Source organism: Electrophorus electricus, chromosome 4 (genome assembly GCF_041902795.1).
Source record: "Electrophorus electricus isolate QZ-2024a chromosome 4, ASM4190279v1, whole genome shotgun sequence".
Lineage (NCBI taxonomy): Eukaryota > Metazoa > Chordata > Actinopteri > Gymnotiformes > Gymnotidae > Electrophorus > Electrophorus electricus.
The window spans coordinates 6,906,643-6,925,682 of NC_137500.1; the positions used below are offsets into that span (position 1 = coordinate 6,906,643).

The 19,040-nt window shown below is 36.9% G+C and overlaps 1 protein-coding gene across 5 annotated transcripts; it reads left to right on the forward strand.

The window, feature by feature from the left end:
* The first annotated feature begins 6,193 nt into the window (after positions 1-6,193).
* Positions 6,194-18,347, forward strand: znf800a (zinc finger protein 800a). Of its 5 annotated transcripts, none has more exons than XM_027020744.3 (6): positions 6,194-6,418; positions 9,562-9,693; positions 10,777-10,872; positions 11,080-11,223; positions 11,624-13,469; positions 15,726-18,347. In XM_027020744.3, coding segments are annotated over exons 2-6 (2,208 nt in total). In that variant the 5' UTR covers positions 6,194-6,418; positions 9,562-9,572; the 3' UTR covers positions 15,727-18,347. The 5 variants fall into 5 exon arrangements, with proteins under 5 accessions (XP_026876545.1, XP_026876546.2, XP_026876544.1 ...); XM_027020745.3 differs by having other exon boundaries at positions 11,624-13,299; XM_027020743.3 differs by lacking the exon at positions 15,726-18,347 and having other exon boundaries at positions 11,624-13,473.
* Positions 18,348-19,040: the final 693 nt, after the last annotated feature.

A 19,040-nucleotide genomic window follows, 5' to 3' on the forward strand; every position in this document is an offset into this window, starting at 1 on the left:
CAGTGCACAATGCAAGGTCCATAAAGGCAAGGTTAGACCAGTTTGGTGGTGAAGAACTTGACTGGCCCACACAGAGCTCTGACCTCAACCCCATCAAATACTTTTGGGATGAACAGAGATTTTGAGGCAGGCCCTCAATATCAGTGTCTGACCTCACAAATGATTCTGTTCGAATGCGCAAAAATTCCCACAGATACGCTCCAACATCTTGAAGAAAGCCCATCCAGAAGCGTGGAAGCTGATATAGCTGCAAAGGGGGACCAACTCCATGTTAATGCCTATGGATTTATAATGTAATGTCATAAAAGCTCCTGTAGGTGTAATGTCTAGGGGTCCCAATACTTAGTTAGCTAGCAAACAAGCTATGATATGAAACTGGATGCCAGTTGCATCGTTTGGCTACTAAATTTCAATACTGTCAGTAGGTGATGGTTTGATATCATTATTCTGATATCTGCAATAATACGGAAAGAAAAAATCAGCTCTAGCTGGTCTGTGATCAATCAATCAGTAACTCAATCAATACCTAGCTAACTGAGAAAGGTAAATGTCAAATTTTGCCTAATCATTGAAAATAGTGAGAAATGTTGAACCTGTTTGCCTGCATTGTATCCACAGAATTTGCTCCTACTGTGTTCAGCTTTGCTCATTCAACCTGTTTAATGGATTGTTAATGGATATACACTGAATGTAGCTTTGAACCCCATAGATTAAGACACCCTCTATTCTTAGATATTTTTTGGTGCTGTCATCTTTCTCCATGCTTTAAATCATGACCCATGTGAAATTTAAATACATGTTCAAGGGTTCAAGTCCAGCTCAAATCAGGACAGTCTGTGGTGTGCATAGGTGGTTTACATTCTTCATCTTCTATTTCTTCACCCTCTGCACTAATGTTGTTTTAGACCTTAGAAGATAGCACTGAGCAGTCATGTTCTTATGAGGAGGCATAATTCCTTGCCTGTACAGGTGAAAATGTGGATCTAGAATTAATAAAATTAATATGAATATGATACCGAATACATTTTTCTCATTCATATATGACAGCCTTGCTGTCTGAATTAGAGGACTGTTGGAATTAGGGGGCTTTGCTCTATCATGTGTTAACTTTTAAATCTATATGTCTTAAATAAACCTCTAATTAATGCTATAAGTACATTCTTCGGACAAGAATATTTTTACCATTTGTGCACTTGTATCATCATTCAAAAGGTTTAGCAGTTGTCTTGGTTACCTGCATGTAGGAAATGATCATTAATAAGGGACAGGGCTGTAATGATAAACATTTTTAGATTACATATGACTTTCAGCCCAAGTTGAATATTCAGTTTGATTTTTCATACTTTCTGTTAAAATTGTATTAATTCTCTAAGAATAATGTACTTATAGTTTTGGAGGGGTGGGGGGTTTCTATAGAAGTGATTGATTCCCTGAATAAATTATACTGTAAAGAATAAGCTGGGTTTCCTTTTTTAGTGCATTCTACAGAGCATGGACAACCACACCTGTAATGATTAAGGTAACTACTGGATGACTTGTCTTTCTATGGCCTTTGGAAGTATGCATTTCAAACATTGCTCAAGAAGCATGAACCATAAACTCTTAAATGTTGGAAAATTACTCCAAAAAAAGTAAAAACCATTTGAGACATGTGAGTGAAAAACAAAAGGTGAGCCTGCTAGAAAGGCCTTCCATCAGGGGAAGGTCTGCTGTTGGATCTGTGGAAGACTGTTCTTTTCTTGTACAAAAAAGTGTGCACGCACTGTCATAGAACTCATAGCAGTAAGCCTTTGGATGCTTACATGCTCATGGAAAAGGGCACAGGATTCACCAACCTTGGCCATGAGCTCCACTTGCTGGGAGTGAATTTGTGGGCCAGATGCATCAACCTGAGCCCTTTGATCTCTGCAGGATAGTCCAAGAAGTTTTCTACCTTTTCCACTGAACTTTCACCTGTTTTGGAAAACAGGCAAAGACTACTTATTAGGGTTAGAAGCTGGTATTGGCTCTGTTAACCCACACAAGGTTATTCTTAAATGTTATTTCACAAATTAATAAACTTTTTTACAAGAACAGAGCAATAATACAGTTTTGATTTGTTTGTGTATGTATATTTTAACTGACAAATATTCTTAGGATATTATATGCAAAAATGACCGTTACAAAGTTTGGTATCTAACAGAAGTGAACTGCATTATTGCAAGGAAGGAATTCATTCTTCTGAATGCCTGTAGTGACTAGGTTTATTTGATCTTGGTCCTCTTTAAAATTGGAAAAAGGTTAATGAGTGAGTGTTTGTTGAATATTTTATTCAGTCAGTTTGTTGTCACCTGAACCTATTATCGAGCTTAGCATTTCTCCTTTTCTAGGTTTTTATCTGAGGAGTATACTCAAAGCATTCAGAATTTGTAAATTTGGAAAATTAGTTATTGTAAATGTCTTTCCAGAAATGTGTATACTGTTACATAAATGGTATATTATGGTAAATGTTATATTATAGTGCAATTTTCTAGCATAATTACATGTGTGAGTCTATTGAAGTAATCAACCAGAATTTCTAAGATCATACAATGTGTTACAATGTGAATGTGTTACAATTCCATTCTGCGGTATTAGTCTAGTGTGTTAATTTTTAAACACTATGCACTGCACACAACAATGCCCTCACAAAAAGGTAGCCTGTTCAAGAGACACTAGAAGTATTTGGCACAAGTTTTCACCATGGCCATTGATACTCAGTCATGTCTCGCAATACCTATATCCAGATTTGGTTTAGAAAAGGAGGTATGGAGTGGCTACACAATAAAAGATGTTAAACTGCAGTAAGAAACTACAAGGATGAAGAAGAAAACAAAAACATGAGCTGTATATTTCTCACAAGGAATAAACATTGATGAAAGTTCCAAGTTTATAAGGTTCTTCCATATTAGTCACTGCCAAATTTGTTACATTCAGTGTAACTGTACTTCTAGTTGCAAGGCTATTGCTGTATCAGAATAGAAAGAGAAGTTAACTTGGCAAACAGCTTAATATGTTTAAATTTTGATCTGACTTTAAAGGTTGGGTTCGCTGCAGGTTCCAGCCCTGAAAATGGTATGCCTTTTTTGACCCTAGATAAACTGGAGTTCAGTTGATGACTACCACTACATAAAAAAATGAATAAAAAGACAGGATTCTAAAGATGTTTGCAATAGCAATTAATAGTGTAATAAAAATTAAGGGGGTAAAGAATTTTTTCTGGAAGTTATATCAAGTATTATATAACCTATTAAATTCTATATATGGTATTGTATTGGTTGTAGCTTTTTTTAAGATCACCTTTCTGCATGCTAATTTCTGATTTTTTGCTTTGAAATGAAATTTGAAACAAACCAATCTGCATAGTATATAACGAGCTTTATATAATCCATATATTTTAAATACATAAAATATTAAAAATCAAATAAAATCTAGACCTCAGAATTGAAAATCATATCAAACCTGAAAGTGAGTTTATCTTTACATCTTTATTTATTGGCTTGATCAGATTAAACTTCATAAACATAAACAGCCTTATGACAGGATGTGGCACATTCTTCAGGAGTGTTAAAAAAACCCTAGTCTTCATGAATTGTTGGAAAAGTGTAGTTATCTTCATGATAGACTCCCATTCATATTTGTCCTAAACAGCTAAATATTAGAAAATTGGACCATTTTTATGTTATTTTTAAAAAATTAATCAGCAGTTGTACATTTAGTGACATTTTCTACCACACAATGTCTCGATTATCATAATCGTGTTCACACTTAAACTGTAATGTGCCAGGAAGGGCCAGATGTGTGCGGATCAGTTAAAAGTTTATTATAAAAGGGAAAATCCAAATATTGTAGTCCAAAAAAATGGTCCAACAAATCAGAGCCAGAGAGAAACAATCCTGAAGGCAACCAAATACAAAGAGGAAATCCAAAGACAAAATTGAGTAAATGTGAACTGATCAAAACACATAGAGTACAGGAAACAACGAATAATGCTCAGTACACTCACAGCAACAGAGGCAATACCTCACTGGGTAGCAGCTAACATACAGGAATTAAACAGAGCTAAAAACAGGTGTAAAACCTTAGTACTCAGAGCATTCTGGGGAATGTAGTGAAGCACCCCAGCATTAGCCTCATTGCTTAGGGCTGCTAGACCGGAGAGCTGCATGACCTAGACGGCGCTCATCAATTATAGAGTGGAAGTGGGGGTAAGCGACTGAAGACTATTCCAGGCAAAAGGGATACTGACTGTAAAACTTAATTTACATTAGGAATGTAGCTTCCACTATATTGACAGCAAACATGTTATATATTGTTGAGTTTTTAGAGGGTTGGGGATCATTCTGACTATTTAGGATATGGAGTGTTTTTCATGTGCTTTCTTACAGCTATTACTGCAAAAAAAGACTGGAGAGTCTTCCACCAAGAGTAGAAACATATTTCTTTTCACTCTTACTAATGCATGTACTAAAGTGTGTATGAACCATCTTACTAGTACATATATGAACCATGTTATTTCTGTGACTTAACCAAAACAGCTGTTGATGCCAAACTGTAAAATAACCCTGATAAAAAAATAAGCTTGTACAACATGTGCTTAAGGAAATCTGACTGTGGTGTTGGTGGCAAAGAGGGAACGAGAGGCAAGTGAAAGTTGGGAGAATCTTTATTCTCCATTACTGCTTGACTCGGACATACTCAAAATAAAGCAAAACTCAGAGCGTTAGAGAATGCAGAATGAAGCAGGTACAGGCAATGGGCTCCAGGCTCCAAATGAGAAACTAGTGCTTGTTACTATCAATAATCGGGAAATTGGGAACGGGGCAGGTGTGGTGTGTGTGTGTGTGTGTGTGTGTGTGTGTGTGAGAGAGAGAGAGAGAGAGAGAGAGAGAGAGAGAGAGAGAGAGAGAGAGAGAGGGTGTATCCTTCTGTGGTTGTTTTGCTGTGGGAATAGTGCATTTTTGCTATTAATGAACATTAATGATCACCTACTCTGTTCAGCTGCTTTAAAATTCCCATCTCAGTTCTGTCCCAATTCCTGCCAAAGGCCCAAGCAGGCTGGCACTGGTAACCCGTTTGGGTCAGTGCCCTTACTTATTGAGAACCTGTACACTTCTTTCATCTGAAGGGGTTGTCCTGTGCATCCATGGAAATACCCAATAGTAAAGATAAACAATAAAATGTTTCTATTCCAGATTAGTTCTTTATATTAATTTTAAATATTTTATTTGTAATGAGCACAAATATTGGTTTGTAGCAGTGACTTTTCATGCTTTCTGAAGATATCTTTTAGCATGTAGCCTTATAAACAGACTAAGCCTAAATGGGTAAAAAAACAAACAAACATTTTCCAGAATTGATGTACTGTGCTGCTGCTCACTTTGACTATTCAAATTATTGCTTATTCCTACACATCCATTTTTATAGTGAAATTTGTCTGGGCAAACACTATATTCAAGGGATCTCATGGGAAGTATGGGCACTAGTGCACATTCAGTTAGGTATATAATTAAGAACTGCATAACAATTCTTAACTATTTATTTCTACATATATAGGCATACCCCAATGTCCAGAATGCATTATGAACAGTATTTCTCAGTCGAGGTTATGGCAGACCTCGGAACAGCTCCCAACCTCAGAACTGATCAGCTAATTAAAAAACACTTTATGGATTTGTTGGAGCAGGGGAAACGCTAATATGTGTGAAGGGTGTTACAAGACGTACAGTGTTCCATGAAACTATAGGGTAGCAATTGTTATATAGAAATTGCTAAAATCATGAACTCATTTATAAATGTAAAAGTATCTTCTTTTGCCGTGTTAAAATAACTGAAACGGCTAGACACCAATGATGTGGATACCATGAAAAAAACAAAATTTTATATATATATATATATATATATATATATATATATATATATATATATATATATATATATATATATATATATATATATATATAGTAAACTCCAGTCTGTTGACTAAAATATTTTTATTCACAAAGTTTAAGCAGCCTACGGTTCCAAGTACCAAATGCCGGGAAAACTTTATTTTGCTTATTGTAATCAAACACAGATCCCTACAAATATATTGTTCTAAAAGGAAAGAAAATTGTTGAATCCATCGGATGTGTTGATTTCGGGACCATCTGCACCCATCTGAAGCAGACACAACACTCACGTTTTTTGTGATCCCGATCGTTAACGGCACCTTTGCGCAACAGCCGTCTCGTTTGGAAGGTCCCTTCAGTGCACAAAAGCAGCTTCCGAGAGGGCAGCGTCAAAGCGAGAGAACTGGGAGCGAGAGGCGAGAAATACAAGCACCAGTCGGCTAATCCTCGTCCGTAATTCGAAAGTTGTCCCCGTGTACACCGAGGCTGAGCACTTTATTATAACGAAGGTAAGAACACCCAGGGGATATCTCGTATAATTTTAACCGTGACTTGCCCACTTGGGCCCGAAATCGCGTAGCGGACCAGAGTCGTTTCCTATCCTGACCGAGCGTGGTTGTTCTTAGCAGAAAATGGCGTCACCGACCGTGCTTTCTGTGCGGCCGGGGAAACGCACTTGTTCCGAATGCTCAGGTTAACTCTTATGCTCACTTTTCATCATCGCAAGGCTAATTGAAGACCGACAAAAGCCACAAACCGATATAGATGTTACTGTGGGACTTTCTGTTAAAATCCACACGACGAGAAGACGCGTAAAGCCGGAAGGGTCACCAGACCTGTGCGCCAAAGCTGCTTGGGGAAGATGGCACAGCACCGCAAAGCGCAGCACTTTCACACATGGACGTGTCCTACATAAAAGCAGAATCCACTCGGTGTGTTCTGCATTATCCCGTGCAGAAACGCGACAATAGTTATACATTTCACGTTCACAAAACCACACAAGTTCGTGGATGATTGGCACGATCGGTCTTTGTATCGGCTTCTCGGTTCAGCCCGCCTTTACGCTGCACTCGCTGGCAAGCATCAAATTGATGAGCGTGGGCTTCTTGTGTGCCGTTTTACAGCTCAATTCTGAGGACTGATTCTCTTTACATTAAGATAATAGGGCTTATTGTGATCTGGAACATAGGGGATTTAAGGCCATACTGGGGCTACGAGAATAAGATTTACAAGAACATCGAAAGATGCAAGCAATTGTTTGGGAACGATAAATGGTTGTGCACTTTGAATTCCGCGCAGCGAGGGATTAAAAGTTGATAACCTGCCTGGTCTTGTGTTTTTTGACTGCGGTAAAATGGCTCTGTGTTGCGCAGAACGGTCGGCAACGCAAATTGTGCACGCGACCATATCTGACAGGTTTTAAGATCAGCGGTAAAAACTACCAATTAGTCTTAATACGGAAGAAACACAACAATTTGTCCAATATGGTTGTTCCTACACGCGGTGATTTTTGTAATGCATTCGTTTGTCGGCCGCGTGTCTCATGCATGCACAACTATTGAGTTGACAACGTTCAAGTTGTCAGCGGCTCGTGCGTTATCGCACACCAGCACCCACATGGACATCCATCGCGTAGGCGTCGCTGGCCGGTGGCATCAACAAGGTGGAGACGGGCTGACTCTGGTACCTAAAAACACTTACTCGGCGTCACAAGTTAGTAATGAACTTTGAACATGATGCATGTGTCCGGCCCATAATAATTTAGTTTTGAGTGTAGTATTCGATAGTATGGTAGCCTACAATCTGACCTTTTGGATAGTGGCTGAAGTGTTTGTCTGTCCATAAGAACATGCTCCTTAGAAGTAATTTTATGCTTGGAGCAGGGTGTAAAGCCAGCCATGCACCTTCCAGAGACAAATAAAGTACTTCCCAAACAAAGTGGATCCGGTAGTCTCGTTTAATCAGTGATGAACGTGTTGCATCCAGACATATGAGAGGGGCTCGCATAATGTCTATCATTTTAAAAATCATTTTCCGGTCACGTGTCTCTAGTATCACTGTTTTGGGGCACAATACAGCGTGGAGCTGCTAGGTGTCGAAAGCAACACTTTCATTTATGATATGAACTCTCAAATTTATATTATATGCATCACCTTTCTCCAGGATTGACGGTTTGCTTTTGTTGTCAGTTGTCAGTGTAGTGTGAGAGTTGCAATGATGTAATCTATGGGTACGCGTAACACAATGCGATGAATCTTGTCAAGTTTGACATGTTAGATTAATTCGCCACATTCGATACTTAAGTTTGCTTATTTCTCGTGAGGTTACTTCCGGAATTGCTGTGGGCTGATGTTGCATGTGCATCCTTTGAGTTCGAGTGGATTATTAAGAACCCGTGGAATGTTATTATTCAGAACCAGAGGAAAATTATTATTAAGAACCATTATTATTTGATAATTAGCTGCTATATGATTTTACTGCCTTTTGTAATGCAAACCATGCTGCAGTTTGTAAAAAAAAACAAAACAAAAAAGTGTAAAACCGAGTGACTGTATGGACCAAACTTATTGATCACGAGGGATAGACTTTTTTATTTACCATTTTAAAGTAGCTACTTAGGTTTGTGTTTTAAAACAATGTGTGGCTATGGCTGTTCTATTGGTTTGTTTGTTTGTTGCTGGGTTTTTTTTTAATTAAAAAAATTATTTATTTATTTTTACCTGTAATGCTACCAAATGTCCAGTTCAAAATGTTACTATTAAAGAACAAATAAAAGTCAGGTGTCTCCATAATTTTCTAGCTTAATTTTCTTAAAAAAAAAAGAAGTAGTAGTTTTCTACCAACAACAAGTAGTTTTCTACCAACAACAAGCAAAGCTTTTGCAAGGTGCATAGTTAGTTTATTTTCAAAAAGGAGAGTGTTTTACCCAGTACTGGAGCAGCAATGTGCTTTAAGAGAATATTCCCCAAATAAAGATTAGTAACAGTATCATTTTAGGAGTATTATGTCAACTATCAAAGTGTTTTAGAATCAGATAATCTTTATTTCACTGAGCACAGAACAGTGAACTACAGTGAAACTGCACATTACTTAGTTTTCCTTTTGTTAGTCATTACTGTATTCTTATAAATCAATAAACATTTAATAACTATGTTGAGAGCAGGTTGACACAGATCTGTTGATCAACATGCTGACATTTGTCTAAGATATTCCAGTAGTTATTTTCTGGAATTCTTGTTCATGTAACAATTACTTATGTCTGGCTTAAAAAACATAAACATAATACATTATAAAACTAAGCCAAATGCAAACTTCCATTTTTTGATAATGTAATTTGCATTTATAGCATTTGACAGACTTCACAAATATAATGTAAATCAATCACTTCAAAACAGATGGTTTTAGTGCCATTTTTGTTTTCTAGAAGTTGGTTTGATACTCTAAGACCTTTATGATGACAATATCAGGTTAAAGTATTTATCAAGATTTCAGGATTATCTTGATGTGAAACAGTTAATCTGATTGTTATATATATCCCATTGTTATGTACATCCAAATCATTCTTCTGCAACTAGTCACTGGTAGGGATTTATTAGTTATCCACTGCTGAAGGAATGAATAGATAATAGATGTTGTTTGCATGTTGTTGTAGAGGTCTGTGAGATGGAGGAAGGTGGTGCTGAAGAGATCCTGACCAATGACAAATGCTGTCAGACTGAAACACTGTGGATTTGCTCTTGCAAGCCAGTTGCACCCCACAAAGAAGGTTGTGACCAAACCCAAGGTAAGCCTTCTTTGGTTTTAAACCCAAGGTAGGCCTTCTTTTTTTTTTAAACTGATCAAATGTGGGTGATTTCCTGTCAGCATGTTTTATTTATGACATTATATAATAAATTCTTAGCCATTTCAGTGGGTGACAATGAAAAACTCAAAAATATACAAGCATTTATGACAGATTTTCCAAAACACAGGATTTGTACTGACAAAATTGTTCTTCATCTGTAATCCTTGTCATACAGGAGTCAAACTGGGAGTAAAATATTACCTTACACCATCTCTGTATAAAGAAAGAAATAAATCCTGACACTTCTCCTGAAAATACAGCAGGTTCATGTATTATATATTCATGTATTATATGTTTTATATATATATATATATATATATATATATATATATATATATATATATATATATATATATATATATATAAATCATAAAATGGCAAAAATAGTGAGTAAAAGTGCAGTCATCCAAGGCATCCACAGAGGTGACAAAGTGTCACAAGACCAAAACACTTAAATTCTTCTGTTGGCAGACGTGTAGTGCTTCATGGGAAGGGGCCTGTGTTCCCATCCTTGTGGGACTGATGGTTAATAACTGTTAGTCACACAGCTTGACTCGTAACAGATTTCTAAAGTAAGGTGCCTCATTGAGTGTTCCTTCTCCCAAAGGAGAAATTACAGATGTGTAAGCTAGCAGTTGTCATTGTTATTCCACATGTCACTAACATGTAAAATTTATGTTCAGTTGTTCAGCAGTAGAGCAAGACTCCATTTGATTAGACTGGTACATATTCACATGAGCGAATTTCATAACTATAGTGCAGGGTTGTTCTACTAGATCATAGTGATGCCCGATGCATGTTACTGGATTGTAAAATTAGCTCTCGACTTGTAAACCCCCAACTGGTCAACTTGTGGTAATAATTTAATTAAGTTAATGATTTCTTGGTTTTGTCAGCATTTGATTTTGTATTGATTTGAATGTCTGAAATACAGTCACATACAAGTGTCTCAAACTTGTTCTTATTTTAAATAAAACCTAAGGCATATTTTAATTAATCTTTACTTTTTGGTACCTCTTTTAGTGCATATTATTGAGCCTGGAGACCCACCTCTACTGCAACAGCAGCTCCAGACTTCCAGATCAGGAATTCATCAAATTATTGAGTGCTTTCGCTCAGGTACACTAAAATTAGATGTTACCCCCTTAAAGACTCCCTGTCATTCTTTTCCTCCTTGTGTCTACACTCCTGTGAGAGACATGCTCATTAGACATCCTTTTATCCGTAATAGAGGCGAATATGGTTGATATATTTTCTATAGGCAATTACTTGCTTTACCTATTAGTGGGGGTTACTTGCCCTCTGTCTGTGATGGGGATTTTGCAGGTACAACTCAGCTCAGGCACATGTTGTTGAGGGAGGTTGACACCATCTTTGAATGCAAGCTTTGCCGAAGCCTTTTTCGTGGTCTACCCAATCTGGTCACACACAAAGAGTTCTACTGCTTTTCAGGACTTCCTGAGCGAAATGGTCTGTACTGATCTTTCATGCTCATTCCTCACACATTATCTGAATTTCTGGTTTTTTTGTAGATAACTTTTCAATATCTCACTTTCTCTCTCATCATTTCAGATTTTTTCCAGAATATTGTTTTCCAGTATGCATTCTTTTATTTGTATGTCATCTTCTTTCCTTTTAGTTTTGTTAAAATTAAATAAATTGTATTTTCAGTGATTGTTTGAAAAATGCCTGTAAATTAATTGTGGCAGACCTCTGTAACCATTCAAAATGTCATGTTCAATAAAAATGATAGATTTTGGCTATTGAAGACACTAGCAGTTCGTAATGGTAAAAGCCCTATCACAAGCTAAACTAGTGTGCTAAAATACAGTTATTGTTAATAATGTAAGGTGGTGGTTTTATTTTGCAGATTCATCACAGACAAACAGACAGAACCAAGCCATTAAAGACTTTCTAGAGGCAGTTTATCCACAAAGTGACAAACAGGAGCATGTGATACGACTGGAGGCAATAGAGACCAACCCCAATGCTATGTTCCAACACCTGTCTGTGGAGAAGGTGGAGGACAAGAATGTAGCCCTATCAACTATTCCCCAACAGCTCAACTCTGAGCCCCAGAAAAAGCATCGTCGTAAACCTGCTGTTGCCCCCAAAAAGGTTGAACAGCAAGACACTGAGCATGAAATGGAAATAGCAGCTGAAACACCTCCAGAAAGAGACGATCCACAGCCCCAAGAAATGGAGACCACCGAACAGGGTGAACGGGATGAAGATGAGGAGGAAAATGCCACGGAGCCTAAGGAAGCGAGGATATCCTGCTGCCTCTGTCGGAAGGACTTCAGCTCGAGGCGCAGCATTCGCCGCCACTGCCGCAAGATGCACAGACAGAAGCTGGAGGAGCTGCGCAAGTTCACTGAGACACGCACGGTGCCCATCAGCTTGCTGTCCATGGTGAAGACAAAGCGGAAGGAGGAGCCTCCACCTGCCATCGGTAAGAGCTGCCCTGTGTGCCAAAAATCCTTTGCTACCAAGGCAAACGTTCGCCGCCACTTTGATGAGGTGCACCGGGGTCTGAAGCGAGACTGTATCACACCAGACATTGCCACTCGGCCTGGCCAGCCCCTCTCGCTTGATGGTCCACCTGTTACCCCAAAACAACCAAGAACGTCTACAAAGCAAGACCAACAGGAGTATAGCTCGTTGACTTGCAGGTGCAGGCTGTGCAAGAGGAAGTACAGCTCCCAGGTGATGCTGAAAAGACATATGCGCATTGTCCATAAGGTTCACACATTCGAAAATGGCTCGTCCACCAGTCGTACCTTTTTCACAAGGACAGCCAGAACAAAAACACAGCCTGGAAATGTGACTTGTTCTGTGAAAAATGTTCTTCTTTACAGTCCATCCACTTCAGCTGATGCAAATAAGAGTGACGTGTACACAGAAGAAAGTGGAAGCCTCCCACTGAGCTTTGACTTTAAACGCATCTACTGCTGGCTGTGCAAGCGTCAGTTCAGCTCCAGTCAGAACCTGACCAAGCACATCACTGAGCTGCACATGGATGGTAATGACAGTATCTACATCAAGTTTTATGGCTGTCCGATCTGTAGATATGAGTCGCGGCGGAAGCGGGATGTCATCCGTCACATTACCGTGGTTCACAAGAAGTCCTCCCGCTACCTCGCCAAGATCATGCCAGCCTTGGAGAGCCGGGCAATGAAGAAGCCAGCTGAGGTTGTGCTGAATAGCACTACCAAGAGGGCGTCCTCAAAAGAAGATGTGTCTGGGAAGCACCATGTTCACACCCCTAACAGTCTTACACCAGAGGCAGCCATCCCACCTAAAACAAGTCAGCAAAACTCATCTGGATCCCCTGTTGTGAACAAAACTGAATCCTCAGTCTCCCCAAATACTCGTAAGAATTCTGCCCTCACATCACTTAACACAGGAAAGGAAGAGCCTTTGCAAACCACCAAAGTATGTAGACAAGAAAAGAAACCTCAAGAGCCAAAGAACCCACACATTACACGGAGCCACAACCCTACTAGAGGACCTCCATTCACCAGAAGCCAAGAATCTAGCACAGAGGTGAGGGTAACAAAGAACTTTTCCCTGCATGGATGTGACATGTGTGGTCGGGCATTTGCCAAAAAGGTTTTCCTTGAGGCACACAGACGAAGTCACAGGGCCAGTATCACTAAAACAGCAGGAGGGCCTAAAGATCAGGGTAGGAGTACCCGGTCAAAGGCACTGATATGGTGAGTCACTCTTTTAAATTAACTCAGATTTTATGAAGTTTAATTTATTGATAGCCATAGCAGGACCAAAGTTATTCTGAACATTCATTTAATTCCAAAAGGGTGGTGTGTAGCATTTGATAAAAAGCTGTGGAGGAATAAAAAATAAATATAGACATGCAACCATTTATTCAGATTAAAAAATAATACATTCACACTGCTGATAGTGCTATCTTCTGTACTGAATGCTTATGACCAATTCAAAGTATTTTTTGAGATACAAAATTAGGCAGTGTGGAAGGAATTACAGTGGTGATAATGCGCTTTTTGGGTGATTGAGTTGGCATGATGATTTTACCACATGTGTTCTGACAAAACACTCCCTTCTGGAAAAACTGAATGTATTTCAATAGGGTCTAAGTGCTTAGCAGGTGATAACAGTGTTCAAGAATTATAGTTATTTGCTGCTTTATTGCTACTTTACTCTCTGGAAAAGACAGAAAGCAGAATCAAACCTTTTTTAAACCCTTTGTCACTACTGAAGAATAGGATAGGAATATGTTTTGATTACACTGGGCAACAAAATTTGAACTTTTTACCCCTTAAACTAAAACTAAAACAGATGGACCTTACAGTGATTTTACATTGAATTATAATCTGATTCAGAATTTGTCAGAAATGTTACAAAAGCAATGTATCAAAAGTTAAATATATATTAAATACAGAAAACAAATTCAGTAATGAAATACTAAAAATCAATTAATAGAGAAAATACATACGGGAATAGTGTTTTAATTGAGCTGAATGCTTGGCCAAGAAAATTTTTAATTAAGATTTGAAAAACATCTACTGATGGGGCTTTTCTAATATTGTCTCACAACTGGGTCCATTTACAAACAGCATAATAGCTAGCTAAATGCTGCCTCTCCAAGCTTAGATCTCTTTACCTTGGACAGGACTAACTGACTAGTTCCTAATGACTGCAGCATATCAGATAAATATGGTGGTCCTACACCATTAAGCAATTTATAGATCAGTAATACTTAATAATTCAATTAGTTATTAAAGTCAACTCTGAAATATAATGGTAGCCAGTAAGAATGGGTGCAATTTGTTTCCTTCTTTTTCTCCTAGTGAGAACTCTGGCAGCTGTATTTTGAATCACCTGAATCACCTATGTTTGGCTTTTTTGAGAGTCCCATTAGACCAATACATTAATCAGTCCTGCTAGAAATAAAGCATGGATTCATTTCTCTAGGTCTGGTATCGTAAAGAAATCTCTAATCTTCTTAAGGTAATAAAATTCTGATTTAGTACCTGATTTGAAGTGAGTGCCAAAACTGAAATCAGAGTCAGTTATGCAATGCTTATGATCTAACTCTTAAGAATTTATGGCTTTCAAGTCCAAATGGGCAGCTAGTCTGTCTCTCATTGCTGTTACCAAATATAATAATCTCTGTTTTATCTTTACTCAAGTGCTGAAAGTTTTGGCTCACCCAGTTAGTGTTGTGTTCAAGGTACTTACAAAGTGAGTGGAGGGGACTATAGTTGGTTGGGGAGAGGGCTAAGTAAATCTGAGTGGTGTTTGCATAGCTGTAGTAAGCCAAGAGGAAACCTGTATAAGTTAAATAACGGTCCAAGAATTGACACAGGTCACCAGGAACTGTCTCAGAAACTTTATTTTCTGTTCTGGCAAAGTAATTCCTGTCTTGCAGATTTAGGACTGTACCTGAGAGTCAGACCCACTTCTCAAGTTTATAAGTATTTTAAGGTCAATAGTATCAAATGCTGCTATGAGATTGAGCAGTAATAAAACTCATTGCATTACATTACATTAAGTATGTATTACTTATTCAAAAATACACTTTAAAATATGTACAGACTTATTTTGCATCCAGCAGTAGTCAACATAGAGGGAATCCACCTTCCTCGGTACCGCTTTTACATATTATACATAATGACAAAAGAGTATACTGGAACAATAACAACAACAAAAATATGGGTAATAGAGATATTATTAAAACATTAGTGTTCAGCATGCAAAAATTCATGCATAATAAACAGGTAATAAACAGGCAGATGTTTTACAGAACGCAAAATTAGTGTTGAACAGTGTTATGAACAACTGTAAAATATAATATGGGGATTAATGTTATTTTGAATGTTGTGGTTAGTTTAAATGTACTTGAAAAACCATGATTTTATTTCATTTTAGAATTTTATTGACTTTCTCTAATGTCAAGTTAGACTGACTTCTTACTTTTTTCTTTATTTTAGATTTTTTGTCTCAGCACATTGTGCATTTTAACTGGACTATGTATAAGTTCAGCAAATGAATGGAATGGAAAGCTTTAACAGATGGAGGATCAATTCAAATCCTGAAGGAAGAGTACCAACACCAAATGTTGTTTTGGTTCTGTACTACAGATGGCGCTGTGACCAAACATATCCTTTCATGACTATTCCTATTACAGTGGTTATCTCTGATTGATTTTAGGAGTAGATAGCAATGATTGTTGTTTGCTGAATTTCAAGAACTTAAGAATTTGAAAGAATATGTACTTTCTGAGTATTGTGACAATAAATTTTATTTTACTGAAGTATTTTGTGAAGATTTAACTTGGTTACGTATGGTCACTCACCTCTAGATACATTTTTTTATTATTATTTATTTTTTCAATTGTTTGTCATAGCTTATTGATATTTACACCCTGATTGTTGGTCACATCTAAACTTATACTAAACATCTAAACTTATAACAATGGAACCTAATACGCTGCAATTTGACATCAAGGTATTAATTTCTGTGGAGTTACATTGCAATTCCTTTTATGGCTCAGATTTAAAACTAATATAATTTAATTTTCTAATTTTGTAATTTAATTTTCAGGGTACGAGTGGTTGGGTAACATGCCATCTTTTGTCTTGAGCTAGATGATTTTTAGAGGGCTACTTGAACTGTTTGTATTTGAAATAGACTGAAAATATGTTTACTTTAGTATGCTTTATGACTAGTCAACCCACGGTTGATTGCTGTAGAAATGTAGATTAGATTTAAATTAGATTTGATCTCAGCTAATGTTAGAGAATTTACAGATCTCAATGTGAATTCCTGATTTTATTGCTTATTCTTTTTTCCTCCCTGAAACAGAAACGTGAATGAATAGAGGATTGGATGCAATTTGTATTGATTCATTTAAATACAGGTTTAATTTGATTCCTTTTTACACTACATAGATGTAAAAGGTTTAGGATATCTACAGTTATGAGAAAGGTTTGTGAATCTTTTTGAGGTTATCTTGATTTCTCCATGATTGAATCCTAAAATGTGATATGATTTAAATTAACTGAAATTATTAAATCCAAAATTTGTGTGTTCATAATTTTAGGATGTCTTGAATTACCTGCTTCAGATCAGTATTTCAGTAGTATTGAGGTCAGGGCATTCTATATGAAAGTTCTTCTGTTTGCCAAGCATCACAGTTGGATTGAGGTTTTGGTATTGGTATTCTGTTTGCCCAACATAACAATGTAGACATTTACCTTTCCCAAACATTTTTGTCTCTTGTGTCTAAAGAATATTGTATGTTTCTCTCTGTCTCTCTCTGTCTCTCTCTCTCTCTCTCTCTCTCTCTCTCTCTCTCTCACCCCCCCAGAGATAAACTTCACACCATAGTGTGTAAAACATGAACACCATAGAACATCTTCTTATGATATACTTTTGAACACAGACACAAGAGATGCCTGATTAGTTTTGGCAGTCACCTAGGATTCTTTGTCTTTTGTTTGAGGAGTCTATATTGTGAATTTGCACTTATCTTGACAGGATAATCAGGATATCCTTTTGTAACATTTTCCAGTGTAACTGTTTAATTGGGTCACATTGATCACATTCCATCATATTGCACATGTAGCTATAAAACTCATATGGGAAGGACATGCCATCAAAACTTGTTGTGTTGTTTTTTTCTTGTTTTTGATGTTGTTTTGTTTGTGGCAGTGCAAGTCAAACCCAGACCTGAATTCATCTGAACACTGGACTTTAATGAATCTCTTTTAAAGACCCTATTATCTTAGGACTTTAAGTGCTCTTTCCATCAATGCATTGATCGTTTCAACCAGTGACTAAATGACAGTGCACAATGTTGTGTTGGTTAAATAAGACTTTATAATGGTTTGCTTTATTAGATTTAGATTTAGATTTTATTCAAAAAGGTTCACAACCCTTTTCCTCATCACCACAAAAACTGATCTTAGTGAACTAACATTCCTCACATACTTGGAGTAATTATTTGAATGAAGGTTTTTCCTAAACATCAAATTTGAGAACTAAATTCATTAAAATTGAGTGTTTTTTTCCTAAATGTAACCAAGCATCCGGCTCTAAGTAGTTTATATTAAAATGCTTAATACATTTCTGCCATCCTTTATGAATGAGAATGCTGCTAAAGATATAGCATTGTAACTACTGTATGTGCTCTGATCTCTGCTGCCCTTTAACTCAGTGCTGCTCAGGTTGTGCTAAGACCAGATTTTTTTTTTTTTTTTTTTTTTTTAAATATGACTGTTTATTAATTTGTTAATTTTTATGGGATACTACTGCACCTGTTTTGTATAGTGTTGTTACTATTAGCTAACAACATAGTTAACATATCTTTACCTAAAGATGACCTTTGTATACTTTAGTATGCAATGATAACTTACAAGGTCATTTGAATGAGTGTAATGTTAGGTGAAATGAAGTATAATTTTAGCGTGGAATGCATACTGAATACTTCTTCTTGACACTATGTTCATTTGTAAATGAGGTGTAACCTAAAATAGTACCCAATACTTGTAGTGTACATATTATACAGTACTCTTCTTTGTATCCCTGGTTTCAATAGAATTAATTTTGTTCAATAAATATATTAAAATCATGTTTACTAATTTTTTGTGATCTTTATTCTTTATTCTCATTTCCACTTCAAATACTATGTAACTGTAAAATGCAGCTGTGGTTCATCTATGGCAATTAACATGATAAAAATGTTATAATCAATAGTTATATTCAAACTACCTAGGTGGCATTTTAACTGAAATATTTTTACCTTCTATGCGATTAAATATTAGAGCATTTTAAGAAAATTCTCTCTGATAGAATTTTGCTAAAATGGCACTTGCTACTGCACGTAGCATCATCCTCAGTAATGCTGTGCATTAACTATTTTAAACAGTGTGATCACAGGTAGAAGTAAAATGTAACTTCTAAGAACTACCGTCGTTACTCACTGAGTAATTTTAATCTGAAACCTGTAATTAACGCCAGATGGCGCAAACACATTACTTTCTATGTATTTATTAATTTATTTTTACAAGCGGTATTATGCTTGTTGCAGAATACCACTGCAAATTCAAGCTCGCAGTTAAGATAATCATTTTGCACAGCTGTTATGCAATTTGGTTGTATTAATGAGTAGACGCAGTGAGGTACGAAAAACGTGATATCAGCCACTGGCCTCAGCCAAATGTATGTTTGCCGTCAAGTATCATCTTTTGGCATTCCATTTAAAGTGGATAAACTGCTTTTGCCAACATACATTTTGTGAAGAT